At 38.8% G+C, this 15,885-nt stretch overlaps 1 protein-coding gene across 4 annotated transcripts in view; it reads left to right on the forward strand.

Moving 5' to 3' along the window:
* NSUN6 (NOP2/Sun RNA methyltransferase 6) overlaps window positions 1–15,885 on the forward strand; it is an 80,269-nt gene that overhangs the window by 51,382 nt on the left and 13,002 nt on the right. Inside the window, exons 8-13 of one of the 4 annotated variants that reach the window (XM_070254933.1) lie at window positions 4,508–4,652; window positions 7,425–7,573; window positions 11,145–11,270; window positions 12,308–12,423; window positions 12,906–13,306; window positions 13,951–14,251. In XM_070254933.1, the coding sequence (XP_070111034.1) occupies window positions 4,508–4,652; window positions 7,425–7,573; window positions 11,145–11,270; window positions 12,308–12,316 (429 nt within the window). In that variant the 3' untranslated portion in view covers window positions 12,317–12,423; window positions 12,906–13,306; window positions 13,951–14,251. Of the gene's footprint in view, window positions 1–4,507; window positions 4,653–7,424; window positions 7,574–11,144; window positions 11,271–12,307; window positions 12,424–12,905; window positions 14,252–15,885 lie in introns of all 4 variants that reach the window. The other 3 variants (XM_070254932.1, XM_023632329.2, XM_070254931.1) reach the window with 3 other exon arrangements.

The raw sequence follows: 15,885 nt of genomic DNA on the forward strand, positions 1-15,885 counted from the left end.
GGAGTGCGATACCCTGGAAGCCATGTGAAGAAAGAAGTTGAAAGGTGTTGGTGAGATTCGCTGTCAAATGTCGTTGCTGGGCCATATAAGATGAGGACTGAACGCCCAGTGGATTCAGCACCATGTAGGTGTGGGGGGACTGGAATTGGCCACCCCAAGATATGTTTCTTTGGCATGAGGAATATTTTGGGCTGGTTACTTTTAAAAAAACTGCAGACAGGAAAGAAACTCTGAAAAGTAGAATTTACTTACCATTTGTTAAGAGACATTTACATTTGTAAAGGGAATCTCCATCTGTAAAGGTGTCTCCCTCTCTGTACCAGGAAGGAGGGGGTATGACCTTATCTCTAGAAACTCTTAAACAAGGTGGAGGGCAAGGACTTAAATCTGCATAATAATCTTACTCTTGTTTACTGTACTTGTCTGGTAACCTCCTGTAAGTGACTCCCCCCACCCCCAACATCCTCCTTTGTCTTTAGCTGAAGATAATATTTAAGGTGGTGGCTTCAGTCATTTTGGTGAGTTACTTAGCTTGCCTGAACCTCTCCCATGTATACATGTTATAAAGCTTTGTTTAATTTTCTCCTGTTATTCTGTCTCATGTGAATTTAATTCGTTCTCTGGCCAGAAGGACCCAGAGCAGGTAGAGGAAATGTCTTCCTCCCCTACACAGGTGATTGGTGACCTTGTTGTGAGCAGTTTTGGTGAGTGGAAATGCTTGCTTGGATTGAGAATAAGAGGAATCAAAGAAAATGAATGAAGACTCCTTTTTTGGGGGGGCAGGGGTTGTTTGTACAGGAGAGCAGAGAAATGGGGCAGTAGTTGGAGGTGAACTCAGGGAGGTCTTTTTTTAAGATGAGAGAAATAACAATGTTTGTATGCTAATGAGAAAGATGTGTTGAAAGGGAAAATTGGTGACACCAGAGGGAAAAGGGAAAATTGCTGGAACAGTATCTTTGAGTAGGTGAATTGGGTTGAGATTTGATGCACAGGTGACTTTAGATGGTAGCATGAGACAGTTTATCTATGGAAATAGGAAAGACTGAGTACATGGGTGCACATATTGGTGGACTAGTAGATATGGTAAGAGATGAGAAATTCTCTTCTGGTTGTTCCAGTTTTCTTAGTGAAATAGGAAGCAAGGTTATCAGATGAGAATGGGGATGGGGAAGCAGGTGGTCAGAGTTTTGAGAAGATACAAGATATTAATAGAGGAAACTGGGAATGAGAATGGGCTATGGACACGTCTGCATCAAGGGCTGTGAATCTGGTGGTCATGAATTTAAAGTAAGGTGAGTTGGGACAGTGATGTGCTTTTTAGCTGCAAGGCGTAGACATGAAGTTGGTGAAGGATTGGATTTAATCCCAGCTACGTTTTTGTCATGTATATATCCAGGACACAGACGCATGGGAGTTGAGCATGGATCTAAGGGAATGATTATGATGAGCCATGGACTCTAAGCTGGGTAAAGAGCATAGCAAGGACAGTAAAAAAGTGGGAGCAGTGGGTTTGTTTTTTTCTAAATTGTCAGATTTATACAGTCGTAGGAATTCCTATGTGCTTAGGAAACTCAGGAATTTTCTGTATGATACTAATTTATAAATAAAAAAAATTACATACTTGAGATGTAAGAGTTTCTGGCCTAGAAATACACCTCCAGAAGGCTAGCAAAGCCCTTCTGCTCTAGCTAATTTACTTGGTGGAAGATAGACTGTCTGTGCTCCCACTCCCAAAATTGCCAGATGATGAACTTTATCAGGTGATCCGTTATTTATCTATATTTGATGATTCTTAAGACAGTCAAGTGATTTACAAGCAATCTTGCACAGAAAATAGTAGGAACTTTTACAGTGTTAAGATGAAATTGTAGGGGCCCGCCCCGTGGCCGAGTGGTTAAGTTCGCATTCTCCGCTTTGGCGGCCCAGGGTTTCGCCGGTTCGGATCCTGGATGCGGACATGGCACCGCTCATCAGGCCATGGTGAGGCGGCGTCCCACATGCCACAACTAGAAGGACCCACAACTAAAATATACAACTATATTCTGGGAGGATCTGGGGAGTAAAAAAGCTGGAAAAAAAAAAAGATTGGCAACAGTTGTTAGCTCAGGTGCCAATCTTTAAAAAAAAAAAAAAAAGGTGAAATTGTGGCTTTTCAATTTCATTACTGCAAGTCATTTTAATTATTCAAAGACTTCCAATGAAAATTCACATTACTTACACATTAGTATTTCACTTTAACACTATTAGAATTTCTGAAACATTCACAATGTCACAAGCAGGGGGATAAAACATAAATTAAACCTACTATCTCTGCACTATATATATATGTGTGTGTGTGTATACACTATATAAATACATATGCAGCATATAATGTACTCTGTGTGTGTGTATATATATATATGCACTCTCTATATGCGCCACACACATATACACACTCTTGCGTAGCTCTAGTATAACCTCAGTGAGTAGCCTTAAGTAACTAGGAAATAGGAAAGATCTCCAATAGGAAAAGATTTGTTGTTTAAATTTTGGGGAATTAATACTCTTGGTTCATTAGAGGAGATATACTTGGCTGTTTACTTATACTGTTCCTTGTCCAAAAAGAATTTAAGGTGGTAACAGTAAAAACTCTTTAGGTAAAAATGCATGAAATACCACCAGTGCATAAAATGAAGAACACAAAATAGAAGGGTTCATTTTATGGAGTTGTGGTGTTTAATGCAAACTATTATTTCACTTTACCTGAAAGCTTAAATGTAAAGGTTTGTTTTGAGGAAGTGATAATAATCTTTCCTTAACTTACGGTCTGATATTTATTGTTTTGCTTAGAGTTATTTATTCATAGATATATTATTCTCTCTAGTAAGAAGTCTTTCCAAAGAAAGTCGGGATAGTGTAGTTGTATCCCTTTTCTGTTGGTTTTATAGTGCTGTGTAAATATGACCACAAAACCTTGGTGGCATACAACTAAACATTTATTCTGCTCAGGGGTCTGGGATTCAGCTGGTCCCTGCTAGGCTTGCTTGTGCACCTGATCAGCTGCGGGCTAGCTAGGGGTTTTGATGATCTCGGGTGGGCTCCTTCACTTGGCTTTGGCTGGTGTTGGCTTATCTAAGGTGACCTCAGCTGAGACCACTAGGGTGCCCTGCCTGCAGTCTATGTGTCTCTTCTCCTCCTGTTAGGACCAGGGGGCTAGCTCAGCAGAAGGCTATCACTGAGTGTTGGCAATGGCAGAGGGCAAAGCAGAGCAAGGCCTCCTGTTCAAGTGTCTTTCACGTCTCTGTTTGTATCACATTTACTTTCATCCCATTGGCCAAGAAATTGCATGACTGAGCCTGAGTCGGAATGGCAGGGTACTGCAAGGAAAATGGCAAAGGGTGAGCAACTCCAGTTGGAGTTAGGCAATTTCCCCCAGTGGACCAGCAATGTAGAAATGAACAGCCTGAATAGAGGTATCTGAGCCAGAATGAATTCTAGTTTTTGTTGCTGTTTTCAGTTTGTTGGTGGTGATTTGTTTTTGATAGTCAAGCAAGTTTTGTGTAAGTGTAGCCTCTTCTCTGTGTTTTTGGAAAGATAGCCTTCAGCCAGTGGAGTTACTCCTTCACTGTAGTACATTTAAACCTTATTCTGATTGTATTTGCCTACTTTTCCAATTCAACTCACTTGAAATGGTTTTCCTGTTTGTGAAAGTATTACTTAGAAGCATGTCTACCACTAAACCTGGTGTCATATTTGGGAACATTATCAGCAAATTTCTAGTATTTTATAGTCTGTAACTGATGTATATATCATACAAGGACAGTGTATATAAAAGGAGCAAAAGCAAGAAAATATATGGAAGGGTTAATTTCACTATCCCTGCAATATCGTTTCATAGTATGTTTTAAAATATCATAGGAATGTCACAATGCATTCGTAAAAATGTGGCCTCTTGTCTTCATTGACTTTAACTTAACTGAAGTGTTATCATATAAAAATATTTTTGAACTACTTTTTATACCAGTCCAGAACATTTTGTTGGATATACTGGCGTATCACCTGAATTTTGTTAGGTGTATGGCTCAGAAGATATTGAGATGAAGATTGATTTTACAGGTAACATTGATCTGTGTCTCAAAGCACTAGAAGGCACAAGTCTCAGAACATTACTTCATACTCTTCCAGAAGTGAGCAAGGCACATCAAATTGGTGATTTTGAATATGTACCTCCAATGGATATTTTTAAGTTTCTTTAGAAGATTGCAAACAGTATTTTTGGTTTTGAGTTTTGTTGATTAAAAGTAGCAGGGCATTGTGAGAAAATTAATTATCTGACAAGAATGTGTTTTTTCAAAGGAAAGAAGTATTTGATGTACATTTGATATATATTTGGTTAATGAATTCAGCTTTAAAACTAGGGGTAGAAGGAAAGTGGGGAAGACCATAATTTTTAATGTGTTTTTCTCATTATTAATAATTTTCATGATTGCTTTGGATTTACACTTTTATGGCTTTTTTTTTTTTTTAGGGAGAAGTAATAGCACTGGATAAAATATCCAACAAAGTAGAAAAAATAAAGCAGAATGCTTTATTGTTAGGGTTGAATTCTATTAGGGCATTTTGCTTTGATGGAACGAAGGCACTTAAACTCGATATGGTTAAGAACACAGAAGGTGAGTTTAATTTTATCTTTTAAAGATTTTTATAACTGGCTTTTACAAACAAATATATTTTGTTATCATTCTCAGCATATTCATGGGGCCTTGAAACTTTGGCATGAATCTAAGATGTTTTTCCATAATAGGTGTCTTTTTCCTTTTCATCTCATGTCTGAGTATCAAGTTTTTAATAATATAGGTCAAACCTCCAAGACTTGGTCAAACTCTTTGTTCTTAATATATTTATTTTAATTTCTTATTACATCTCAGAAAACTTCTGAACTTTGCAATTTTATGATTCCTGAACTATTTTTTCTTCATTTTTCTTGAGGAATGGAGCTCTGGAGCTAAGAAGCGAGGACAGATTGCCATGTATCTTGTTTTGGAATAAGATGTTGGATTTATTGAGTGACTTTATCTCTATTTCTCTCTCTCTGTCTCTTTGTTTAGATTTGATTTTATGAAATACCCGAGAGACTTACATATTTTAATGAACTAATTGGCATTAGTTTTCCCAGAACATTTATTGATTAAAGATGCTATTTGATTAAAGAGGACCTTTAAAAAGCTGGGGGCATGGTGTTGATTCCCCACCCCTTGTAGATCATCTAGATTGCCATAGAGAAAGATACTCTTTCTAACCCTGTAGTTTGCACATGTATAAACTGTTGTTCATAAAAATGACTAGTAGACAGTAGACAGCTCAATTATAATCCATTACTATTGCTTCACTAAAATTGTTGGTAAGTCACCAGTTTTTACATGTCTTTGAATTAAAGAGATCATATTCACATTCACAATACTTTGGGATTAGGGTAAGAACAATCATATTGGGGTAGCTCTCTTAGAGATCAGTCTTCAGTGCTATAAGGAGATAATCCATTAACTAACTTGGGAGATTCAGTGATTTTTCACTCCTCCATATCACTTTATTAACTGATGGTCCTGGGCCATCACCTTTAGCTCTTTATTCATCAAGGCTTGTTTCAGCACATTCTCTGGTAGTTTGATTTGGGGTGTTAAACTTAGAATGTCAGGCAGTAGACCCAATGGGTTTGATGGCTAATGTATCGGTAGTGATGTGAAAATCACTGTATCTTTGAGACTCGTGGGAAGTGAGAAATTATTTTATAACATCTGCCTAAAAGCTAGTAAGCCACATAGGATTAAAAAAGCAGACAAACAAATGGAACCCATGGAATGCTTCCTAGAAAAATAGGGATTGTTCTGAGCAACAATATCTGGACTATTATTTGTCTTCTTACAGAAGTGGGAATAGGTCACATTGAATTGCCTAATTACATGAGAACATTGTTTCGTGGTCAATTGATTGTCAACCCTAAATAGTTAGCCAGGACTTTGCAGGAGATTTATATTAATGTATAGGCTAACGGACTGTGCCAGAGAGACCCAAAATACAGTGGCTTAGAAAAGATAGAACTGATTTTTGTTTGTTTGCTTTTGTTGTTTATTTTTGTCTCACCTAACAGAAGTGGTTATCCAATGCTGGTATTTTCATTCTGGGTCCAAGACAGCTGTTCCAGTTCTTTCTAGGGGCAAAGAAAAGAAACAAGGAGACTGCACTGCCAGTCCTTTTAAGGGCAAGACCTGGAAGTGGGATTGTGATACATATATTTATAAGAAATATGTATTTGGTCTTTGGTTTCTGGCATAGAGCTCCTAAAGCCCTTGGAATTTCCAAAATGATGGGAACTGTAAAGGTGGCTTTTGTTATGTTTATCAGTTGACCTTTGGATAGGACCTCAGAATGGGAAGTGGTCACTAGAGGAACCAACTGTGTGATTAGAGGGTTGGAACTTTCAGTCCCACCCCCAGACCTCAGGGGAAGGGATAGGGCTGGAGGTCAAATCCATCACCAATGGCCAATGATTTAATCAATCAATGCTATGTAATGAAACCTCCATAAAAACCCAAAAGGATGGGGTACAGAGAGCATCTGGGCTGGGAACACGTGGGGATTTGGGGAGAGGGGTGTGCCTGGAGAGGACATGGAAGCTCTGCGCCCTTTCCCTGTGCCTTGCTTGCCCTGTGCATCTCTTCCATCCCTCTCTTCCTGAGTTATATCCTGGAAATCAACCAGCTTTGTATCAAAGCAGTCAGCAGCAATATGTGCTGGCAGTTACATAGCATAAATACATAAATATATATACTATATATAAATATATTAGCAGACCGTTTGGTTTCATAACACTAAATAGATTAGAAGTTAGAATGGAGAAAATTATTCAAGTGAATGCAAAGGGAAACCTGTGAAAGATTGGATCCAGGGGGATTATTGACTCATCCTAGAGCACAGCCTTGCTGATGGCCACAGGAACAAAGAGACTGAGGAACCACAGAACCAGTAGATGTGACTAGAACCTAATAGGTGCCCTCTTTTTCTGGGGCTGTCTTCAGTAGGGATTACGAAGAGAAGTGTCAGCTCTCAGAATGACCAGAATCAATTCCAGGTCCCGGCTCTGATGAACTGTAGCTTCTGACACTGAGGATACAAGGTCTCGTTTGATTAGGCCTTGTTTGCACCACATCAACAGAATAACCCTCAACTATCATAATCACATTTTTAACCCTGTACAAAGTCAGATGTATATGAAGTATAAATCAGAATTAGTTTCACCAGCTACTTGATTGAAGGGAGAAATTGTTTTTCTTTACTTTCTCTTCCAGATTATGATTTTAAATTTTTGATCATTGCTTTTATCTCAGGAGTTTTCTGTTCTAGACCAATAGGGCAGATAGCCAATATGTTTATAATTCTCTTTATAGGAGAACCTCCATTCTTACCAGAATCTTTTGACCGAATTCTCCTTGACGCACCCTGCAGTGGAATGGGACAGAGACCAAACATGGCTTGTTCTTGGACTTTAAAGGAAGTGACATCATACCAACCTTTACAGCGAAAACTCTTTACTGTGGTATGTGATGCTACTTTGCTGTGAAAGAAAGTTGACCTTCGCTAGTTAGATGTTTAAAAGAGTGGAGCAGTGTTCACAGCAGTAATATTCACAATAACCAGAATGCGGAAACGACCCAAGTTTCCATCAGCAGATGAATGGATAAGCAAAATGTGGTATATACATACAATGGAATATTATTCAGCCTTACACATGAAGTTCTGACACATGCTACAGCATGGATGAACCTTGAAAACATTATGCTAAGTGATATAAGCCAGACACAAAAAGACAAATATTGTATGATTCCATTTATATGCGATAACTAGATAGGCAGATTCCTAGAGGCAGAAAGTAGGATAGAGGGTACCAGGGACTGGAGAGACAGAATGGGGAGTTATTGTTTAATGGGTGCAGAGCTGCAGTTTGCAATGATGAAAAAGCTCTGGAGAGGGAGAATGGTGATGGCTGCACAACAACGTGAATGTATTTAATGCCACTGAATTGTACACTTAAAAGTGGGCATAGTGGTAAATTTATGTTATGTATATGTTACCACGCAAAAAAGACAGAGACGACCTAGTTTTAAATATAAGAAGCTTTTCTTTATGTTGACTCACTCTTTTATTACACGCAATAGTAAAACTTCTTCACTGAGACATTTAAAGAATTTCAGACATTCTGCTTTATCTTTAAAAAGTCACTGAGTTGTTAACATATAGTTACTACTTGATGTAAAGAATTGGGTAGAAAGTAAATTAGTGTTTTTTAATAGAGTTCCTGGATCATGTTATATTGCAGATTAAAAGTGGGAAGTCTTGGGGGCCAGCCTGGTGGCCGAGTGGTTAAGTTCGCGAGCTCTGCTTTGGAGGCCCTGGGTTTCACTGCTTCGAATCCTGGGTGTGGACGTGGCACCGCTCATCAAGCCATGCTGAGGCAGCATCCCACATGCCACAACTAGAAGGACCCAAAACTAAAAATACGCAACTATGTACCAGGGGACTTTGGGAGGAAAAATAAAAAATAAAATTTAATAAAAAAAAAGTGGGAAGTCTAATAGAAGTAAACACATTAATAAAAATGAGAAATGACAGTGTCCAGTGTAGGATATAAAAGAAACATAAAAACTTTGCAAATTTAACTGGGCTCCAGTAGTTTCAGAAGAAGTCCAGATAGAATACTTGAGGATTTCTCTCAGTCTTGCAAAAATAGTTCAATGGATTTCACAGAATATAGATAGCATTTGATCAAAGATTACTTCATTGCGTCCTCTCAGACTTCCACTTATAAATACATAGGCTGCAGCGATAATGGATACACTGTAGTTATTCAGTCTCTGAAGTTGCCTTTGAGGACATTTCTGTTCGTCTCTCTGGTGTCTCCTTTTGTACACAAAGGTGGCACTGGTAGTGGGTTATTTAACTTTTTCTTCTTTGACCCAGTCTTCAAAGATACATCCTGGAAGTTAAAACAGCAAGCAGCGAAAAAGCAGCCTTACCTTTAGCTGAAACCCACTCGGACTTGAGGGTAAAATAAGGACACTGTTTTAAGACACTTGGCTTTTTGTTCTTTAAGGTCATAGCAAAAAGAAAATTCAGAAGCCTTTTAGGAGTAGATGCATTGATCTCAATGCAAAGGAACAGTTGACAGTATGTGAAAGAGCGTTGAGAATATAGCAGGCATGCCATTCGCAGAGAGAGAAACTGATGGAGAATGTGGACTTCAGAATCAGACACATCTTGATTTGAGCCATGGGTCCTCCAGATACGTGATTTTCGATACACTGGTTTCTATATCTGAGAAATGGGGAGAGTAACTCTACCTAATAGGGCTACCTCAGGGGAGATAATAACCACACCTCATGGTTGTTAAAAGGATTTATTGAGAAAATCTGCACGAAGTGCTGAAAACAATAGCTGGCTCACAGTAACAAAGTTTAAATTTTGATCAGCTTACTCTGGTTAAAAAAGCACAAGTATATACTATATATATATATATATATATATATATATATATGTATCTTTTTTAAGATTTTCGTTAAAATTTTAAAAATAAAGTGGGAGTTTGCGAAGATAAACTTTAGTTACTTGGGACAAATTCGTTTTTGTATAGCACCTTATTTCTTGGTTCATTTATTTACTGGACAGATAGTCATTCAGCACCTACTGTATGTAATACACTATTCTGGGTGCTGACAACACAGTAGTGAAAAAGTAACCAACTCCTGCCCTATTCATGAGATTTGTCTTCTTATTGAGAGGAAAGTAAACAAATGGGTGAAGTTATTTAGTATATTCAAGGCACTAATCCTGTGGAGCTACGTAAAGAAAGGAAGGGGGGACAGGAGCGCTGGATTGGAAAGGTTGCAAGTTTTACATCGGGTGCTCACGGAGGGCATTGCTGGAAAGTGACATAGAAGCAAAGATAAGAAAACTGAAGGAGCAAGCAATGCAGAGAATTATAAGAACTTTCCAAGCTGCTGCAAAGATCCCGAGGGTGGGAGTGTGCCATGCATGTTCTGGAACAGCAGAGGCCGGCGTTGCTCAAGCAGAGTGAGCACAGTGTGCGAGGTGAGGTCAGAAAGGCAGCCCAGAGCCTGCTTTGTGTAGGGCCTTGAAAGCCACTGGAAGGACTTGGGCTTTGATGCCAAGTGATTAGGGAGGGTGCTGGAAGGGTTTTGAGCTGCAAACTGACATGTTTTAAAAGTACAGCTCTGGCTGCTATACTGAGATGACATGGTGGGAGGGCAGCGGGGAAAGCAGGTAGACTAAGTAGGAGGTGGTTCCAATAATTCGGGCAAAGGATAAAGAGGCTTTGACCAGAAGGTAGCAGTGCAAGTGATGAGAAGTTCTGAATACCAGATATAATTTGAAGGTAAAGTCAAGAGGATTTGCTGATGGATGGGGATTTGAGAGAGGCATAAAGGATAATCTAAGGTTTGCGGCCTGAGCATCTGGAAGGACGGACATACGTCTCCAGTAGGTTTCAGAGGGAAGACAGGAGGAGTTCAGTTTGAGATGTGTCAAATTTGGTAGTAGAAACATTGAGAAGGCAAATGAATATATGAGTATGGAATTCAGAAAAGAGTCTGGCCTAAAAATGTAGAGTATCTAGGGTATCTAGGGGCTGGCCCCGTGGCCGAGTGGTTAAGTTCGCGCGCTCCGCTGCAGGCGGCCCAGTGTTTCGATAGTTCGAATCCTGGGCGCGGACATGGCACTGCTCATCAAACCACGCTGAGGCAGCGTCCCACATGCCACAACTAGAAGGACCCACAATGAAGAAGATACAACTATGTACCGGGGGGCTTTGGGGAGAAAAGGGAAAAAATAAAATCTTTAAAAAAAGAAAAAAACTGGTATCTAAAGCTGGGAAACTGAATGATCGTATTTGGAAAAGTCTTTGTTCAAATGAACTTTAACAGCTTCAAGATAATGAAATGCGTCCAGGCTGGAACTCTAATTAGATAAAGAATTCTGGTCATACTGAACATCATTTTATTTATCCCAAACACTTGAAAGGTATCCTAGATATAAAATCCCTCAAAATGTTTATTTGGTCTTGTGAGATGCCGACTGATCACATTATTTTTTAGGCCGTGAAGCTGCTGAAGCCGGGGGGCGTGCTGGTTTATAGTACGTGCACCATCACACTGGCGGAGAACGAAGAGCAGGTTGCCTGGGCCCTCGCGACATTTCCTGACCTTCAGCTTCAGCCACAGGTAAGAATACTTTCAGTTTTCTCTGTGGAATCTGATACATCACAGAAACTTAAACCGGGTGTTATATGAAGAAATATATCAAGTAAAACTTGTGAAACAAATACTGTAATGAACAAGAATGTTTTTCTAATTAGACCCATTTGTGACTGCCCATAGAGAATTTTCATGTCCTGACAGTTTTTCCATGTGATCATTCCTTGCCACTGTGCTAAAATGCCACAGAGCTCACGTGTATGTTTGTTACATTTCTTTCACTTGTGGCTCTTGTTCTTGTTGCTCAGAACTTTGTTTCCAAAATGGTTTTCCCCCCGGCCCTGAGTCCTGTATTTTTCTGATATGGGAAATGTTGAGCCTTTTTTCTCAAGTCACATTAAAGCCCAAACAGGCTTTAATAACTGGGATATCAAAAGACTAGCCATAGGAAACAAAATGGTTCAGGATTATTGCTTCTTTATGATCTCTTATATAAAATCTGTAACATTTAAAAAGCTTTGTTGTCCTTACCTAGTGCTGTCTTTCTCTTATGGTTTTTATTAAAACCATATTTATGACTGCAGTTTTAGCCCATGATGTTTGAGATGAAGCCTAAATCTGTAATAGTGCTCACTTTCATTCAGATACATTGAACATCTAACTTCGGTACCTTCCTGTACAGAATTCTAGTAGGTAATTGGAATATGTAAATAAAAAGCAATCTGGAGGTGGTTTCTAGGCTCAGCAGTTAAGATAATTACATTGTAGATGAAAGGAGACTTCAGAGCTCACTTGAATTTTATATGTGTGTGTGTACACACATACACTCAATATAGACCTAAAAGAGATGGAATGTTTGTTCCTCGTGGGTTAATAAATTATAGGTTTTCAGACATAGACCTAAGAAGATATATCTTCAGTAATACATGAACATTTGTCTGTGAAATGATGACAAGTTAGGATCATGGATCTTTTGCAGTAGTGGCTCGCAAGTATTTACTGAAGTCCTTATGATTCTGTGTTCCTCTAAATGAATTGATGCAGCCTTGTTTCTAATATTCTAGTACATTTAAAAACAACAAGAAAAGAACTTTAATCATCCAATTGGTATGGGTCAGACAGAGGCATCTTTAGATGCCTAAGGAACTCTATCAGTTTTGAGGAGTCTGATAAAATAAAGGTGAGTTTTAATCTCTTGCTGTTATTGACAATAATGTTCCGCTTATTGAGTGCCCACTATATTGCCAGGCATGATACCACCTTATTTATTTAAGCCTGAGTATTTTATCTGTTTTGTCGATGGGGAGACAGAGTAGGTAAAGTTACTTGAGGTTGTCACACAGCTAACATGTGGCAAAGCTGCGATTAGAATGCATGTGTTTCTAACTGAAGCTCAGGCCTTTTGCAATGTCGGGGTACTTGATAAGCATCTGGGCCATAATAGGTACTCCTTCATCAGGTGACCAAGTGTTAACTGCTTTCTCGCTTTTCTACCTGGAAAAAGAGCATGTATATTCCTCAAAAATAAAAGCTATTGACTCATTTTTCTATTTTGGGAATTTGTGGCAGTTACAACTGTTTGTCTTCTAAGTTAAATTGTACACAGTCACACTTTACTAATTATAGGATGTTTGTCCATATGTATTTGTTTTCTCCAAATAGGAGCCACGGATTGGAGGAGAAGGGATGATGGGCGCTGGCCTGTCATTGGAACAACTGAAACAGCTGCAGCGATTTGACCCCTCTGCTGTGCCCTTACAGGACACCGACATGGATTCTCTCAGAGATGCCAGAATAGAAGACATGGTTCGGCTGGCAAATAACGATTGTATAGGTTTTTTTATTGCAAAATTTGTAAAATGCAAAAGCACCTAACAGAAAGATCCTTAGAAAGGAAATTCTGAACATTTGCTGTGTGGTGTTTTTTTTTAAAACCAAACTGTTGTCAGGCCAAGTGACTGATGGCATTGTTGCTAAGGAAACAGAAAAGGCTGCCAGCTGTTTCACCAGGATCGAGAGACTTGATCAAGAGGCTCCACTCCATCATGGAAGTAGTCAGGGTGGTATGAGATTATATTTTGTTTTTTTTAAGTAATTACTTTTTCTTTATGGATTTAGCAGAGTATAAAGAAAAGGAGATGCTTGTAGATGTTTGGAACATATTTTCACTTGGGGCTTTTGTGTTTTAATTTGTAAAGAATGCAAGTCATTTTTAATGTTAAAATCAGTGAATCAGGGGGCTGGCACAGTGGCAGAGTGGTTGGCTTCGTGGGTTTGGATCCTGGGCATGGACCTATACACCACTCGTCAAGCCATGCTGTGGCAGCATCCTACATAAAAATGAAGGAAGATTGGCACAGATGTTAGCTCATTGACAATCTTCCTTGCCAAAACATAAGTAAATTGGTGAATCTAACACAAAGAATAAAATTAGCAGTATTTAATTTGGTTATAAAAAACGTTTTCTGCTCCTGAGTTCCTAAGTAGTAGTTCCTTAAGGATTCAGGGCATGGGAAGTATCACATTTACCACATGCCAGTAACTGAGCTGAGTGTTTACTTGACTTTTTCTGCTTACTATTTGGTAAATCACCCTCTTTGAAATAAGTCTGGACCTCTTTTAAATGAGAGTCTGCCTTCATAATGTTTATTTTTTTTTTCATGATTTTAAACTAAAAGCTAAAATGAGTATTTTCTTCACTTGGTAGATTAAAAATATGAGTGTATTCCACAATTTCGGTACCCTTTGTCGTCTATTGGAATATGTATTATACAAGTTATTAGAGATGTGACTGGTGAGAAAGAGAAAACCAGCTTCTGACAGCTGGGAACTGGCCGGGCACTCACAGCTCGGCCTTGGTGTTCTCCTGTTGGACACAAACAACTTCATAGAACACCAACATCAGACAAAGCAACTGTCGTGATGATGGGTCAAGACAAAAGAAATCCACTTCTTCGTAATCAAATCTGAAATCAGACAAAAACGAGAACATCACCCAAACCGCAAAGGTGAGCATACATCTCCCTATAGTGGCCAATGTAAGTGGCTGCTTTTTGTTTTAATTAATTATAACTTCAGGCTTGCTTCATCCTACCTGCTTTTCAGGTAAGATACATTAAAATATCCAATGCCCAGCCACAGTTTAAAGGCTGTCTTGTGTAGTGTTAAATATCTCTATTTTGTTAACTTTCATTCAAATTACCCAAAAATTCCTCAGCCTTGGGTGTATAAAATGGATAACTGGAAACAGTTGCCTAATAGTTTCTTCCTGTTCTTTCCTCATTGATTTCCGTTTGGAATTTCTCGTAACTATTCATTGTATTCCTCAAGATTGCAAGTACTGTTGGGTCAAGTCAGATCAGAAGGCCGCCTCTTTGAGGAAGCCTTTCTTGAACGTCCTTCCCTGAGGTTGGTTAGGCATTTCCCTCCCTCTGCGGACCCCTGGTGCTCAGATCCACTGCTGTCAAGGCGCTCACATACCCACTCTAGTGTACCAGGCACGCCCTAACCCTGACCCCAGATTGGGAGAACCCTGAAGGCAGAGAGAGACCTGTCTTCTGTCACTGCTTCAGAGCAGATCGCAAGCATGCTTACTGAGTGAGGGAAAAAATAGTGCCAGCTCCAGAAGCTTCAAACAGGCGACCGACTTCATGTCCCTTGTCCTGCCTTATATCCAGGAGATGTCATTTGACTAAAGAGAAACACTGTTGACCTGTGGCACTTTTTGTTTCTAGGGCTCAACATATTTTCCCAAACTTTAAATGTGTTTTCAAAACATCCATTTCTTCTCATGCTCTCTACAAAGCCTTATATGCTAAACTAGGATGAAAATGGTAGAGAATGAACCTAGCAGCAAACGTAAATTTTTCATTAATACCACAAATTCAAAATACAATCAATGCAGGCAAAACGGAAGAAAACTATTTGCATATTGAAAACAGTAAGGACAAATAAAGAATATTGTTAAAAACTTTTCCTTTAACATATATTTTCAGTGAGTTTCTTTCCTTCAAAAAAGAGCAAATTGGAAAATAAAACAAACACATGCAATCTTGAGACGGAAATTTAAGAAAAAAAAATGCAATAAAAAGGGAAAAAATCAGAGTACTGTGAAGGAAAATTAATATATTATCTTTTCACATATTTAGTGTTTGGATATTTCTGTGAAACCAAAAAAGCATTAATTCAACAGTAAGTACATTTTACTTCAAAACCCTGTATCACATTTTAGTTAAGTACAAATAGTTAAAAATATAATCAAACCAAAATTAAACTGACCCAGAACCACCTAGTTAGTTACTTGTTTTCTCAAACAGTGTGACTCTGACGTATTAATAAGATTTGAGTCCCCGAGACTAGCAGCAGTACATTGCTGAGCAAAGGGACAGGGTGAGGAATTCAATGTCATCAAGATGAATCTTCATTTTAAAAAGGAAGAATAAAATTCAAAATCGGAATCAGTTGCTGCACATGTAGAATTAGGTGGGAGGATTACTCTGCTGTGCTCATATTTAAAAGACCCTTACCAAGCACAAGCTATCATTTTATGACGCTAAGTAACATCAGTGAATGGTATTGCCCCTAAGAAAGAGGTGAAGTGGTGTTGAACATTTCACATATTCTCAACTGTAAGAATCATTCC

This window comes from Equus caballus, chromosome 29 (genome assembly GCF_041296265.1).
Source record: "Equus caballus isolate H_3958 breed thoroughbred chromosome 29, TB-T2T, whole genome shotgun sequence".
Classification (NCBI taxonomy): Eukaryota; Metazoa; Chordata; class Mammalia; order Perissodactyla; family Equidae; genus Equus; species Equus caballus.